General features: G+C 43.1%; 1 protein-coding gene across 5 annotated transcripts in view; it reads right to left on the bottom strand.

Moving 5' to 3' along the window:
• LOC147693572 (beta-arrestin-1) overlaps positions 1-15356 on the bottom strand; it is a 903972-nt gene that overhangs the window by 215498 nt on the left and 673118 nt on the right. For all 5 annotated transcript variants that reach the window (XM_086933800.1, XM_086933802.1, XM_086933801.1 and 2 more), the window contains one exon: positions 8010-8077. In XM_086933800.1, the coding sequence (XP_086789926.1) occupies positions 8010-8077 (68 nt within the window). The remainder of the gene's footprint in view (positions 1-8009; positions 8078-15356) is intronic.

Raw genomic sequence — 15356 nt, 5'->3', positions numbered from 1 at the left:
GTGTGCTTGTCGGTGAGGGGGGGAATCTTCTGGGTGAAATCGGCATAGGAGACGATGTTGAGTCCATGACTTCTGACGATGGCCGTAAGTGGACCGTGTAGATGTTAAAGAGGGTGGGGCTCGGGGAGGAGCCCCAAGGCACACCACAGCTGATCTCTTCGGGTTCTGAGTAGAACTATGGAAGTCTGGCTCTCTGTGTTCGGCTGGTGAGGAAGGAGCGGATTCATTCTAGGGCTTTGTCATGGATGCCGGCATCGTGGAGTCTTGCACAGAGGGTGTGGTGGGAGACGGTGTCCAAGTGGGCCTGTCTCCATAGTACTGGAAAGAGTAGAAATCTGTTCTTTACAGGACAAGCTCATTGCCTGGTTTAGGATCTGATTTTGAGTTTGATGGAAGGGATACACAGTGGTAACAGATATCCTCCCTTCTGTATTACAAGAGCCATACGCTATAATGCTCTTGCAAAGGAGGAACCCTTCCACCAAACAATAAATCAAGCCCTTAGTTCCCAAAGGAAGCCCCTAACTCTTCAGTTGAGAAAACACCCTACTACTATGTGATCAGATCAGAGTTCCAGAGATCCCCAGCCGTACCATCCAACAGTGCTTAATTTGAGCCGGTGACTACAGGTAGGCCCACAGGGACATATTTTCTGGGACCGGCACTCAACAGGCTTTTAATCCAGAGCAAGAAAGAAAAAAACACAAAAGGGTGACAGAAGGCAGAAACACAAACAGTAGTGAAAAAGTGAGAAAGTAGGGGCGAAAAAGAACCTGCAAGAATGAGATAAAGAGGCAGGAAATGTCTGGTGGTGGATTAAAGAGGAATGGGAGGGAATCAAGACAGCGCAGCCTTTGTAGTCAGCATGCCGATATTTAATATCTCAGAGAAATACTTTTGGCCCGGCACTAGTTCTTTGACAGATTAAGCACTAGTGTCAGACAGCCTGAATAGAGGCAGTCTGATCCAAGGGTAATGTAGCAGGAGCATTAACTCGAACACTCATTTGAGAAAATATAATTATTCCTCATTTCCTGAGCACTTTCACCACTGCCAGTCCTGGATCGACTCAATCAAAATCCTCAAGTGCAAACCAACCATTGTCGACAAACCCAAATTCCTAGGAGTTTTTACTGATAAAAGGCTCAATCTACAGTGACAATGCAGTACCAATGGCCTGTAATCCATACTCGTTCTTCACTCCCAACAGGATCTCAAAACTCTTGGTGTTGTCAAGAATCATCTACTATAATTCTTTCCTGACTGGTCTTCCCAAAATGCGCCTAGTTCCAGTAAAAGTTGCTCTTCATGTTGGAAGCACATTTCAGCTCTAGAACCAAAAGGGATCACCAAATCCCACTAGTTCTATCAACGCTCTGCTGGCTTCCCATTAACCCCTTCACTGCTGGCAGGTTTCCGCCCCTGTGCGGTAAACAAACGAACAGGGGCGGGCCATGACGAACCCCAGCCGTCATCAGCACACGAGCACTTTAGTGCATGGCGGCTGGGGTTCGTCACCAGCATGGAAGGGGTTAAAGCCTGAGCCATACACAAAATTACCTTCATCACTTACCCGGCCCTCACACCTGCAATCTACATGATCCGGTGGCCAAACTAAAGAAATCATGTGGGAGTAGCTATCACAAAATGTTGACTCCCTATTCCCCGCCCCCCCTCCTTTACAAAGGAACAATTTATGGCTCAGTCCTTTTCTAGGAATGCCAGTAAAGCCTTGAACTCTTTACCTTCAAGATTATGCACCACTATAACCCTATAGACCGCTGTAGCTATACCGGCCATTAAAGGCTCACTCCAGCGTTAAAGGCCCAAGCCGAAGGCCTATAATCACCGTTATAGCCCAGCTACGGCGGGCTATAAGGCTATCTGAACATTCCGCACCAGGGCAGAATGTTTTAATTAGTAAAACGAAGGCTGTAAGGAGACCGAGGAGATTGAAATCCCCTCTGGCTCCGTCAGGCCTTTGTTCCCAGTTGTTGCTGTTAAAGACAAACATTGGAATGTTGGAGCACCAGGCTTTTACCAGCCATTAGAAGCCCTGAACACTTGATTGTCTTCAATGGAGTGCTCAACATTCCAATGTTCTAATGCCTCACAGACACTCTTTGAGTTGAACTGGAAACCCTTCTATGTTGAGACATTTTGATTGATTTCTTCTCTCCCTTCCACTGTTCTCGGACTCATGATTTACTGAATGCTGGTTTACGGCATATCCTTCTACCTCCACGTATGATACTTTCTGCAGCATCATTAGTGTTTACATTTGATACTAAATATTTTTGACTGGTATCATTTATGACTTTTATGTAATGTCCTATTTCTAATGTAAAGAACTGTAACAACTTTGGGTAATGTCTACACTATATAAAACTACTTAAAATAAATTAAATTAGATGAAAAATGTTGCTAATACGTTGTGTTTTAAAGGCAACATAACCTCATGAGAGCGCTCGTTCTCAACATGCCGATCATCATGTAGTTTACATTATAATTTCTGCAAAAGAAATACAATAAAGTGCACATAACGTTTATCTATCTCGAGAAACTCATTGCTAACCTTCAAGGTGCTTGATAATACCTTTGGTATTTCCTGAATAATGTTATTTTGTTTTTGGCTGGATTCATTGAGTCTACCTGTAAATTAAATATGTCCCTTGTTGTTCACCTTCTTTAATTGTAAAGTGCTCTGATGCCCTAGAGTCCTGTTTGCACTATAGGAAACGATTAAATAAATATTAATAAAGACACTTTGAGAAAATAATTATAGCAGCAAGAACCACGTTAATTTAATTCTCATTGTAAGCCATCTGCTGCTATTAGAAGGGCATCATGTGTATATAAATGCACTTAGACACCTAGGGCTGTATTGCAGAAAGTGCCCAGGGGTAGCAACTGGCATCTGCCCTCACACTCTGTGCACCCCCAGGGCAATTTGGTGTTTACAGCACAGCTGCAGATGCTTGTGCAGCCCCTTCTGTAATACTGATAGCGCTGGGGCACATGTAGCTCGACAGGGCCTTCCCTCATTTGCATGGGCGCATGGCCCCACGCAAATGAGGAAATCCCTTTGCCTCAGCACCCATGACGTAGTATGGACGGGCGCAAAGACAACAAAGGCACCAGGAGGCTCACTGTCAATGTGCCCCTTGAGGGCAGCCCTCTGGGGGGTACAAAGATGTCCTCCTGGAGTTCCAGACATCCCCTCCAGGAGGATGCAGTCACTCACTGCACCTGCCAGCAGGGGGATCTCTGTCACATCTATAAAGTGCAGGCAGGTGCCGCCTGCACAGTGAAACACGGAGCGGCTGCATAAGCCCTTCAGGGCAATGCATTCATTACAAACTGGTGCACTGTTCATGTTTGTGCCTTCACACTTGTTTAACCCCTTCGACGCTCATGACGAGCTCAGCTCGTCATGAGCCACGATTCGCATGTGCTCATGACGAGCTGAGCTAGTCATGACCGTTAGAACGCTCAGGCGCGGGGCTAATTCCCCTGCTGTGCTGGGCGTTCTAAGGAACGGGCGTGGTCATGACGAGCTCAGTTCGTCATGAGCACACGAGAAACGTGGCTCATGACGAGCTGAGCTCGTCATGAGCACCGGGGCACTGTGCGCGCCCCCCTCTCCCCAGGACAGCGGGGGAATCAGCCCCGCAGCCAAGGGCTTAAAGGTGCGCCACGGTGCATACATGAACAATGAGCCCAATACATAATACGTCCGCAGGAGTACTACGAGTGAAATGTGCACCCACTTATGCAACACTCTTTGTGAATCTGACCATTCCTTAGGATTAGTCTAATTACAGAAACAATGAGCGACATATTTACACCATAACAACAAACAAGATATATTTCAGGTAGCATGCAATAAAAGCTAAGCTATTTTTAGGCACATAAACATTAGGTGTTATCACTCTCCTCAATAGTACTAATTGCATCATCTCTGAAGGATTGAGTGGGTCATTCTGAAATTAAAATGTTTGACCTTTGGAAATCTGCCTAGGCTCTCAGTCACTTCATTTCTATTATCAGTTGACAGTGCAGCCAGGTGTTGTCATAAATGCCCTTTCGAAGACGTTGTAGACTATGGAAGGGTGAGGTAGAAGTGACAGGTTTACTTTAAAGGGAAAGGCGGCAGATGCATGATGTGTATGCCTATATTAATGCAGTGCTAGTCAGCAATTATCAGCAAAACCCATTGTAAAGTACCACGAAGAGCTAGGTAAGTGACTTCTTATACACTCATGACAGTGCCACACTTGTGGAATAATGAAATGCAGAACGTTAAGAAACAGTGGAGCAGCAAGTACAGAGACAGACTGCTTGTGTGGCAGCCATAAGACAATCTACTCTATGAGGTATACTACATATCCCCCTTCATACAGAAAAGAGAACTGAAAAGAACTAACAAAAAGAAAAACAAGAAAACCACACTAGAAATGGAAAATAGGAAACAATATATACAGTGGAGTTATAAAAGGGTAAAACTGACTTTACACATGCTAACTCATACAAAATCTTTAAGAGTAACACATGCTTTCTAACTTTACCTATGAGCTTGACTATCAAGGCCACATAACCACACTCATCTGTTATCCCACTAGCCTCATCTGAGATCCTCAAACTGTTTGAACAACTCCTAGCCAAAGTATTATCGTCAGCAACACACTCTGATTGAACAGTGAAAGTCTCACTGACTGCTTTTGTTTTCACTACAACAAAGAAATCATCATTCACTTCACCAGCAGATGGTACCTGCACACTCTTTTATCAGCAACTCCTCTACCACACCTAGCCACATGCTTGAAATTTCAAACTCCATCAACCTGTGTTATCACACTGTGGAGAATCTCCTTGATTACATTAAATGGTTTTACAAACTTAGATGCTGTCTTGGCAATAATCCCAGGTTTCAAGATACAGACGCACGATCCCACCTTGAAATTCGAAATACATATCATCGTGTCAACATCATACTTATTGTTTATGTTGTCCTACTTCCCAGCCACACTCTGCTCCATCATCATCTTGCTGTCCGTTGAAACATATCTAAAATCAATGTGTTTCTCAACCACCAAGGACTTGCATACAAAGCAGGCTCATGCTCATGTGCTTTTAGCAATTTCAAGGGACTCACTTCTTCTCTACTGTGCCGAGTAATGTGTTAACCCCTTCTCGGCGGGGCTAATTCCCCGCGGCGCTGGGGGGAGGGGGCTCGCACAGCGCCACAGTGCTTGTGACGAGCTTGGCTCTTCACGCTGCATAATGGCGCTGTGCTCATGACAAGCTGAGCTCGCCATGACCACACCCGTTTCCGTGGAACGCTCAGCACACCAGGGGAATTATCCCTGCGTGTGAGCACCGCGCGAGTCATGGTGAGCTCAGCTCATCATGAGCACAGCACCACTGTGCCTCATGACGAGCTGAGCTCGTCATGAGCACCGATGGTGTTAACTATATATTTGTATTCAAAATACCCTCTCCTACTCCTCCTTGATGTTCATTGTTTGATTCTGTTGACTTGCCCATTACATTGAGGGTCATACAGAGTGGTATTGTGATCCACATTATTAGTCATGAGTAAATCTGTTATGGATTCCATTATCCATTGCCAAGAATCTGGGAAAACCCTCCGTTGGACCTTGCCCTCGAAGAAACAGGCTGGGGGTGTTTTGCGCTGATTTTGATGATCAGGGATGAGGACAGTGCTTGTGTGTGTGCAGTGCAGTGCTATACATTGATTCTGTGCATACTACCATCTACTACCTAAGACCAATTTGAGTTTTAAATTCTCCTTCATTGCCATTTTTGCTGTTTCTAAATACATCCTACTCTACCTCACTGTGTCCCTGACCCCACCTGCAAGGATGGAGCCTGAGCTGGCCAATCTGGAGAGGTACACTGTGGCTTAGCTCACAGATTTTTGCCAGGAGAGGGGGCTGCTGACCAAAAGGAGCAGCAGGAAGGCGGAGCTTCTAAAGGCTTTGAGGGCATGGACAAAGACCCACCAGTGGCCAGTCACAAAACAGGACCAGGATGGAGAGGATGATGTGGAGCAAAAATTGGATTCCAGTTCAGAGGATTAACATTCTGCTGAGGAGGATCACTTGACCCCCAAGTTGAAACTCGCTCCACGCGCAGGGTGCAGTGGGTCTTCTAGGGACCTGACCCGAGAGGAGTTGGAGGACAGAAGGGAGGAGAGGAAGCTCAAGCTGGAAGTGGCCAATTTATAGCTGAAAAAGGATAAAAAGAGGGCTGAGAGGGCCTTAACTGAGAAAAGCAAGCTTATGTTGAAGCATGAAAAGAGCATGAGGGTGCAGGAACTAAAGGCACGGCCACCTACAGCATGGAACAGTGAAGGTGGCAGCATGCCAACTGTGTCAGCTGGAGGGATGAGAGTACCCATAACTCAGGAGTGGTGCCTAACTATGTGGTGAGAGATGATACAGACAAGTGATTTTCCGCTTATGAAGTTGTACTCATGGTACAGAAGGTCCAAGAAGAATCCTGGGGGTAAGGTAACCTGTGCAAACACATGCCCAAGTGGTGAAGAATACACTTCTCACATTACAGACAGAGGATCAGACCAGGTATGCCTCCATGAAGGCTATCCTTGTTACTAAGTTTAAGCAGGCGGCCTCGAGAAGTATTGGCAGAGGTTCAGGGACAGCCACAAGCTCCCAAAGCAGTTAGGGTGGACTTTTTAGATTATGCCAGCAAGGCACTTAAGGACTGGGTGAGGGGCAGCAAACTGGATGATTATATTGGGCTACACAACCTAATTTTGAGAGAGCAAATGCTCAATATCTGTTTTAGAGGCAGGGGGTGGTTGGGAGAGGCAGGGGTGATTGGGAGAGGCAGGGGTGAGTGGGATAGGCAGGGGGTGAGTGGGAAAGGCAGTGGGTGGTTGGGAGAGGCAGGGGTGAGCTGTGCTAATAAGTAGTAGATAGCAAACTTGCTGACTCCTAGAAGCTTGTAGAGGAGGCAGACCTCTGGGTCGGCACCAGAGTGTCCAAAAAAGGTACCTGGGAGTGACCCCAAGAAGGGTGGTTCATGCTCTTCCTGGCAGAATGAGGGGGAGGGGAAGGAAGACACCGACAAGTCCCAGGCTAAAAATGAACGAAAGGGTTCCCATGTTCCTTCTGAGAAAATGGAGGGAAATTCTGGTGGGCAGTGGCCCAGAGTGCCCCACTTCCACCCTGCTGTTTTGATTGTTTTCAACTTGGAAGGTAGCAGGGGGACTCTGTCTGTCCACAGAATCTACCCACTGGTGGGACCCCTACGGGGGGCATGTGGCCTTGGGGGTAGGTAGCCCCCAGGTTATGAAAATTGAACATGCCCTAACTCCCTTAGTTGGGGGTGAAATTATACTGGAGATCCCTGAGGATGGGAGTCATCACTACCACCAGATGAAGGTGAATAGGGTCCCCATCACTGCTCTGAGGGACACCGGGGCCAGACTGACCATGGTAGTGAAAGGCTGGGTTCTTCATAGCAGTACACTAGCCACATGTGTAGGGTAACCCAGGTTCAAGCGTTTGTCCGCTCTTTTGCCTGGTATGCCTGGAGTGGGGTGGGGAGTTGACCCGGAGAAGGGACATCATTTAATTGGGTGGAGACATGTAAGCCTACACATAGGTTTAAATCTCCACTGGGAAAAGTTGAAAAAAATGAATAGTTATATCTACATGTAGGAGTAAATACGCATGAGTATATAAGCATGCATGTATTTACCTATTGAACTAGACCCAATGTGTGATGAGATTCTAATGCTAGCCTCACAGAAACATAACCAGTGGTTTAAAAAATATAAATTCCCTTTATTTTTCATCGAAATTGCTTATGTTTACATCCACTGTTAGTACACGCTATGTATGCCATGCTCAAATAAGTGCATTCAACACTCATGAGAATATCGTTATCAATATATTTGATGTTAAGCTCAATGATACATAACAGATTGCATTATTCATATATATTTTCCCATGTACCTTTTGTGGATTTTTTCTTCTAGGTTTTCTGCACAGAAAGCTTTCACTTCGTAGTCAACACCACAAGCCTGAGGAAGCAGATTAAAAAATATTCAATGCTGTATTAATTTAGTGACATTGTTAATCTCAACACTGATAATAGAAACAACAACAAAAATGAACATTTACATAAATAACTGCAATGCTATTGCTACTAATGTTACTATTTATATGATTACTACTAAAAAAAAATAATAATAATAATAATAATAAAACAAATTGTATGTATGTTATACTTTTTGAACATAAAGTAAGGATTTTTTAATGTGGTTTGTTGTGATGTATCCTGATTTTATTATATGTTTCTTTGATTTAATTTGTTCAACCACTTAATAAATGTTATATGTATCAAACAGAAACTTACACCAGGTGAGGCATAATGAGGTGAACATAAACACTTCATCTAATACAAAATGCAAATATTTGACATGGGTGGCACATGAGAGCCTAGTGGTTTTGTAGTGTCCTAGTTTGCAGTGTTTCTGAAATGCACCCTGCATCTGTCAGTCCCATAGAAAATACATTGGGCCAGACAGGCAAATGACCCAAATGTTATCATTGTAGAGTAAAGGCTAACGGCCGGATTTAGAGTCCGGTGGAAAGTTTATTCCATCACAAATGTGACGGATATCCTCCCGCCGTATTACAAGTATTATTGGATATAATTAGGTGTGGGTGAGAAATTCCGCTCCTCAGAAGGAGTTTGCAGAGTTTTGCCCACTCCGCATTACGCTTGTAACATGATGTTCTGGCCAAATTCCACCAACTGCCACGTTTCTCGCAGGTGGCTCACCAACAATAAGTTGGTAAGCGAGAACTGGCATCCCCTAGTGAAATTTTCAGGCGCTAGGAGGGTAACCTTCAAGATTTTCTCAACATGAGCGGTCAACGCCAGTCGTAACCATTCACAGTGAGAAAGCTGCTGCTCAAGTAGACAATCTTGAGTGGCAGCAAAGAAGCAGACAGTGGCAGCAAAATCAGACGTTCATGCTGATTTTTCAGCGTGGATCAAGCTCCTAGTGCTAAAAATCAGTGCAAGCGACGCAGTGTGCCCATTCCCACCAGTTCGTGGAACTCCAAGAAATCTCGCTGAGATTTCATGTAACTCCATGGAATTCCGCAGGGTGAAACTCTGTGAATTCCGTCTACGCCTTAGATATAATGTACTTGTAATATGGCAGAGGGAATATCCATCACCTTTGTGATGGAGTATCCCATCCGCCGAATCTAAATTAGGATGTATGTTCATAATACCCTATAGTGGCAAACGACAAGTCCTATGCAGTTTGCATCTTAATGTATTTTTCTATTTATTTGGTTGCATTATGATCCACACCTTTGTTGTAAAAGGGGTTGTATCATGCTGCCAAAAAGCCCTAATAGCCCCCCATTAAAATAGATAAACAGATATTTCATAAAAAGGCATTAATACATTATATATACAAATATTCAGATGAGCTACCATGGAAAAGATCATTTATTCAGCCTATGAGAATTTGTCCAAGAAGATAACTTAGCATTATGAACATGGATAAAAGCACTTCTATCCTAATTGAAAACACACAAGTGCTATTGACCTAATGCCCAATGAATATTGCCTCACCTTTATTTGCTTTCACTCATTCAGAGCACATAACAACAAAGAGGAAAAGACCCTCTTGCCCAAATTTGAACCGCCTTCTGTCTTGAAATTACAGAAAGCCACCCCTATACTTTTAGTGATGTGAAATTGTCTCCCACTACATTTGCTGTAGTAGGGCGAGTTTGGCAGCTTTCATTGGTCCCCAAGACTCAGAACGTATTGGGCCCAACTCAGGAAGTCATAAGGCCAAATGCCCATTTGACGAAACGTGTTAGCAACGGGAGAAGGATCAAAAAAACGCTAATTCACGTATGAAGAATTTTGAACCAGCATTAGTTGAATATTTTCTATTGAACTCTATATTGATCTGATTACGTCTAGTGCTTAAACTACATATATAGAATGAACCAGTGCCTTTTTAATGGTGTGCTGACATCCAAAATGTATTTGTAACTACTATGAGCCCTATCAGAACACAGAAAGTGCAGAGGCCATGCGAAAGATGTCACTTATATTAAATTCTCAATACAATATAATAATACATTCAATTTTTGCCGGAACCTTAGTTGTGGATTTCCCTGATTAGTGTTTGGTTCCACAAGCTGTTAAAACTTGACAATTCATTTGTTCCTCTTTGGCTTAAGTGAAGTAAAGTCTGTATGGAAACCAGCTAGAGCAAACACTACTACCATTCTCTGGTTTCTGTGCAGATTGTGTCAGCACTGCCGTGTACAACTGATACCCAGGCAGTGAAGTAGAGGGAGGCAGCCCAGATGCTGAAGGGTGCAGCATGTAGAGGCTCCCTCCAGTGCTCTCCTAGAGCTTGTATAACTGACAAAAAAGTACATGCACCTGCTGTGGAGTATCACATGTGAGTGGTTCCACTGCTTATTGTACGGCTTGCCATAATATATAAGTGCTAGTGGATTGTACATCATTATCGAACAGCATCTGTTTAATTAAATGGCCATTCCATATGCTAAAGACAAAGTAATGCAAATTTTCAGGTAGGAAGTGGCACGCACAGCTACATGTGCAGTGATGCAGGTCTTGCAGTGGTGTCATATGGGGAAACGACCTTCACATCGAGGTCATTAAATTGCAATGCCAATACAACGTGGTCGTTACAATGACCGCATTGTTACCACGCAATGCCATTACTACGCAAGTCATTACATCGACTTGCAGAAAATGACGCGCTAACATAAGGAATAGTATAGTTTACTATTCCAACACCTTCTCTACTGTTGCGTAAGCTGAAGTTGGAATAGTAAATTATACATTTCTAATGTTAGCGCGCCATCTACTGTACATGTATACGCGAGTCATACGGTTTTAACATTTTATTATTTGACAAACAATAAAATTTGAATTGAATACTGCAAGTCGATGTAACAACTTGCGTAGTAATGGCATTGCGTGGTAACAACGTGGTTGTTGCAACAACCGTGTTATGAAGGCAAGCGATGTAATGACTCGTGTAGCAACAAGTCATATTGGTCATATCAGGTTATTAGACACTGCCTTCAGCACCATGGTCACTGTATTTGTAGGTTTTGGCACCTCATGCTTTCATGGCAGGTCATTACCCCCTCCATGGATGTGGCATTGTAGTCTCATGTGGCCTTTGCTGCACAGTCTTCTTCTGTCTGTTGATTGCATCGTGGTGATATTATATAGCAAGGTGCAGCCATGACACACTGTCACACAGAGCTTTATAGCTAGCCACTGGTTCTGCCATGTCCTGGCTCCATAACTATCTCCCTCATGAGTTACCATTGAGAGTACTGACATGGGCAGGTAGAAGAACGGCAGGATACAATGATAGAAGAAGCCATATTTTCAGGCACATCACTGCTCTACAGCTATTAGCTGCTTCCTCATTCTTAAATCCCAGCTGTACAGCACCACACTGACACTATAGACCTGTGTGTATAGGCAGAGCCAGTGATTGGAGACAACAGGGGATGCAGACATCCTTTTCCACAAGCACAAAGCAGGTAAAGAAATCTCACAGGACAAGGGGAAATGAAAACACTGGCACATTGGCACCAGTCAAGGAAGCCCCACACATTTGACAAACCTTATGTGGCATGTACAATGCTTCAGTATTTTGTTTTAGTTTTTTTGCGTTCATGTACATCGAAATACTCGTAATCTGTATTTTCAAGTCTCAGCGCCCCTCAGAGGTATCTCTGTATATGGAAGGGCCGCAATGGGGTCTAACGCTAGGTCGCCCAGTGGGAGAGGAGTCTTTCTGGTGTCTCTCAGTTATGGTTCCGTCTCCACTTTCTACATTGTTTGAGGGGTTAAACCTCAGTTTGTGAGTGCCCATTTTTTACTAGGCATAATGTACCCATCACTATGAAGGAATATAAACAGAGCATAAAATTAAATTGTAAGAAAGGGATTTTAAACCGATGTTCATAATCTCTATAGCTTTACCACAACAATAAATATGGAAAAATTGAAGATCGCCCACTGTGTTAAATACGGTCAGCCCATTTGTGCATCAGGGTTTTGGTGTTTTCATTGAATCTACAGGAGCCTTTAGGGTTGACTCATTTTATTGATCTTTAAGAAAGTCTGATACATTGTACTAGACCGGTTCCCTCTACATGAAGGCCTACTTTATTTAATCTATATATAGAAGAATGGGTCATGGTCAGATGCACAAAATTATTGGGCGTCTTAATCCAAGTCTTTGAAAAGCGTGCTTTGAAGCCTTTGAATAGGCTGCAACATTAGCAAACTTCGAACAAGGCTATGGATAATTTACAGGTTGGCTTTCTACGAGGTCTTAATACCATAAGCCAACCATTTAGACTTCATGTGCTAATATTTAAGTGTGGTAATGTGAAGAAGTTCTCTTGTAATTAGCAAATTTTGGATTTAAGTAATGTTCTCTATAAGGTAGCTAAAGTAAGTTTCTTCAAGCAATGCTATACCTAGATAGTTGCCCTGACATGGCTGAAATTGTGAGACTTGCTTCATGTGAATACAACAGTTAAAGTTTGATATGGAATGGATGGAATGAATGAATGAATGAATGAATGAATGAAAGAATGAATTATTTTTATTGTTTGGTTCCTCAAAACCATTACATTAAAACAAGATACAAGGTTACAAAATAACAAAAGTTAAAACCAAGGGAGTTTGTGCCACCCAGGGGGCTGGGGTTGCGGTGAGTAAGGTTCATATTGAGGCATGGGTCTGCAAAGTCACTATGAGGGCAGGCCCTCCGGGGCCATCAGCAGGGATCGTGTCTGGTGAATGAACTTTCCGAAGGAGGCCATGTGCTTTACCGTTGTCAAGGTATAAAGGTAGGTGGTCGCCTCCTTTGCGGTGCGGATTCCTGATTGTCTTAGAATTGGCCTGAGGTAGAGACTGCGGGCCATGCGCAGGGCCGGGCAGCAGAATAGTAGGTGGGCCGGTGACTCACGTTTGTACCTGCAGAGCCTGCATTCTCGGACTCCTGAGCCGGCCGTGCCGAAGGCATATAGTTCTTTAAGAGGCAGCGGATGTAGTCCAGTATTAAAAAAACTCATAAGTCATTGAGTTGCTTATATTCTTCCTCCCAGCTCTAATTTCTCTCATTTGTCGTTTGTAATAATTGTTTTTTGTGATGAAACCATTATCATTTTTTCGTAATTTTGTTGCAAATGCTTGATGTCAAAATGTTTTCTAATGTGTAAATAATGTTTGTCTTTTAATGTTTGTAGAAAGTTTAATTAGCCTTGTAAATATTTGAATTTATTGTCTTTTTCTGCTATGAATTTTTTGAAAACTTGAAAAAAGGTATAAAATAATGAACACAAAGTAATGTGGTCTAGGGAAGTGACAATAAATTGGTTTCTTACCCTTCAAAATACGCATTGAGTAATTGTGGTGTGGGCACTGTGTGCTGCTCGTTAGTTGTATGTACTCTGGCATCAGGATGATGACAACACCCTGCTAAACTGCCACCCGAATTCCACACCAGCCCCCATAAAGTCATCCCTACATGCCACAGCATGTCCCATCCGAAGCTTGAAGAAATTTGACCACATATCCCCCATATGAATGGAACTCTATAGACTCCCTTGCTGTCTCAAACTATCTTCAAAACCAGCAGCATCATATACAAAAGTCATCATAACCAGCACACCTGACGTGCATATCTGGCTGACAAACTCACTATTTCTAGTGACTCTCTGGACACCTACAGCCAGGACAGCATCAGATAGGAAATAAAAAAGAAAACAAAACAAGGCACAAATCCTTCTGCATCTATGCACCCAGGATCTGGAACACCACCCCCAATCCATCAGCACCGCCTCTGCTCCAATGTAGGAACAAGCAGAAGTTACCCCTCCTTACAGAACACTACATCCCAATGCAGTAACAGCACACTTCTGCTCCAAGAACACAGCTCCTCCTATCTCCTTTGATCCAGTAGAGTTCTCTGCTGCCTCTTTGCTAGGTTCATACTATACACACAACACCTTCATACATTCATACATATATACATCTCGAAATGGATGCCAACCTTTGAATGATCTTTAATACTTTTACTTGATTATGTGGATTTTGCTGTTCATTCTGCCAGAATTCAAAATAGTTTAATTCACCTGCTCACAGGCTACCATATTTTCTTTATATAGGACATTTATTGATTACTGCTGACAATTGTAATATCTAAGTGCTAGGGAAGAAGCTAATATTTGCGGAAAACTCTGGTTGATGGGAAAAAACAAACACATATACATTATTTTGCTTATTTGTAGATTTATTTTTCTTTAGGTTTTGTTGGAAAGACCAGCTTCTAAAATCTAAAAAAAACTATTACCACAACCTCCAGGGACCTTGGCAGTTTTAACATCAGTTTTAAGAGCTGTACAGTCTTCGATCTATTCTCAATTTATACTGCCAAACCCTTCACTTGTGCTCTGTAGAGAGCTAATATGTGAGTTTGAAAAGTCCCTGTCATAAGACTAATTGAAATTGATATACCTGGCAATTATAGTTTCTTCTCAACTCAGCTTCTATCTACTTCACCTCTCTATTCTGAGCTTGGCCTGGGAAGGATTTCACAAACAGACCTGCATGCATCCACTAATCTACTGGTTATTGCCCCTGGACCAATTTGGAGGTCACACAGGGACTCAGAGGGGGATCTGCTCTAAATGGAGAGAGGCACTACCTTTTCCTTAGGTTGATTTGTATCAAGAATCTTGCTACTCCTGCCTTTGACATAGACTGGACAATATTACAAAGGCTGCCTCAGAGATAGTTACCAACAAGCTATGGGAGTGGATTTATGTCGAGAATTTTGGCAAAGATTTTGTTTCTTATTTCAGCCATGGTTATTATAAAATTAAAATATTTCTGCGATGTGAAGGCTACTTGGATATTATTTGTCCACATACCTATGCCTTTGATTGGGAACTCCTCTTTTTGGTGAGTCAACTAACAAACGGAGAGGTGGAACACATTTTCCAGCATGGGCCTATCTAATAAGGATGCATTGAAAAAAGATGCAATATTCTCTTCAGCTCTCTTTATAGAAGTGTAAGAAAGCAATGCCCTGTGTCAAATAGTTTGAGATATCATTAGCTTGGCGGGTCAGGGTTGATAAAGAGTCTTTCTTTGCTCTTCCTCCTAGCTCCTGGTTATCTTTAAGGGGATTCCCACCGCTATTAGGAGAAGTTTTTGGGTTCAGTCTCAATTTACCTTCTGGACAGAAT

This window comes from Lissotriton vulgaris, chromosome 8 (assembly GCF_964263255.1).
Source record: "Lissotriton vulgaris chromosome 8, aLisVul1.2, whole genome shotgun sequence".
Taxonomy (NCBI): domain Eukaryota; kingdom Metazoa; phylum Chordata; class Amphibia; order Caudata; family Salamandridae; genus Lissotriton; species Lissotriton vulgaris.
Note: the sequence above shows the minus strand (reverse complement) of the source record. Positions and strands in the feature narration are given on the sequence as shown.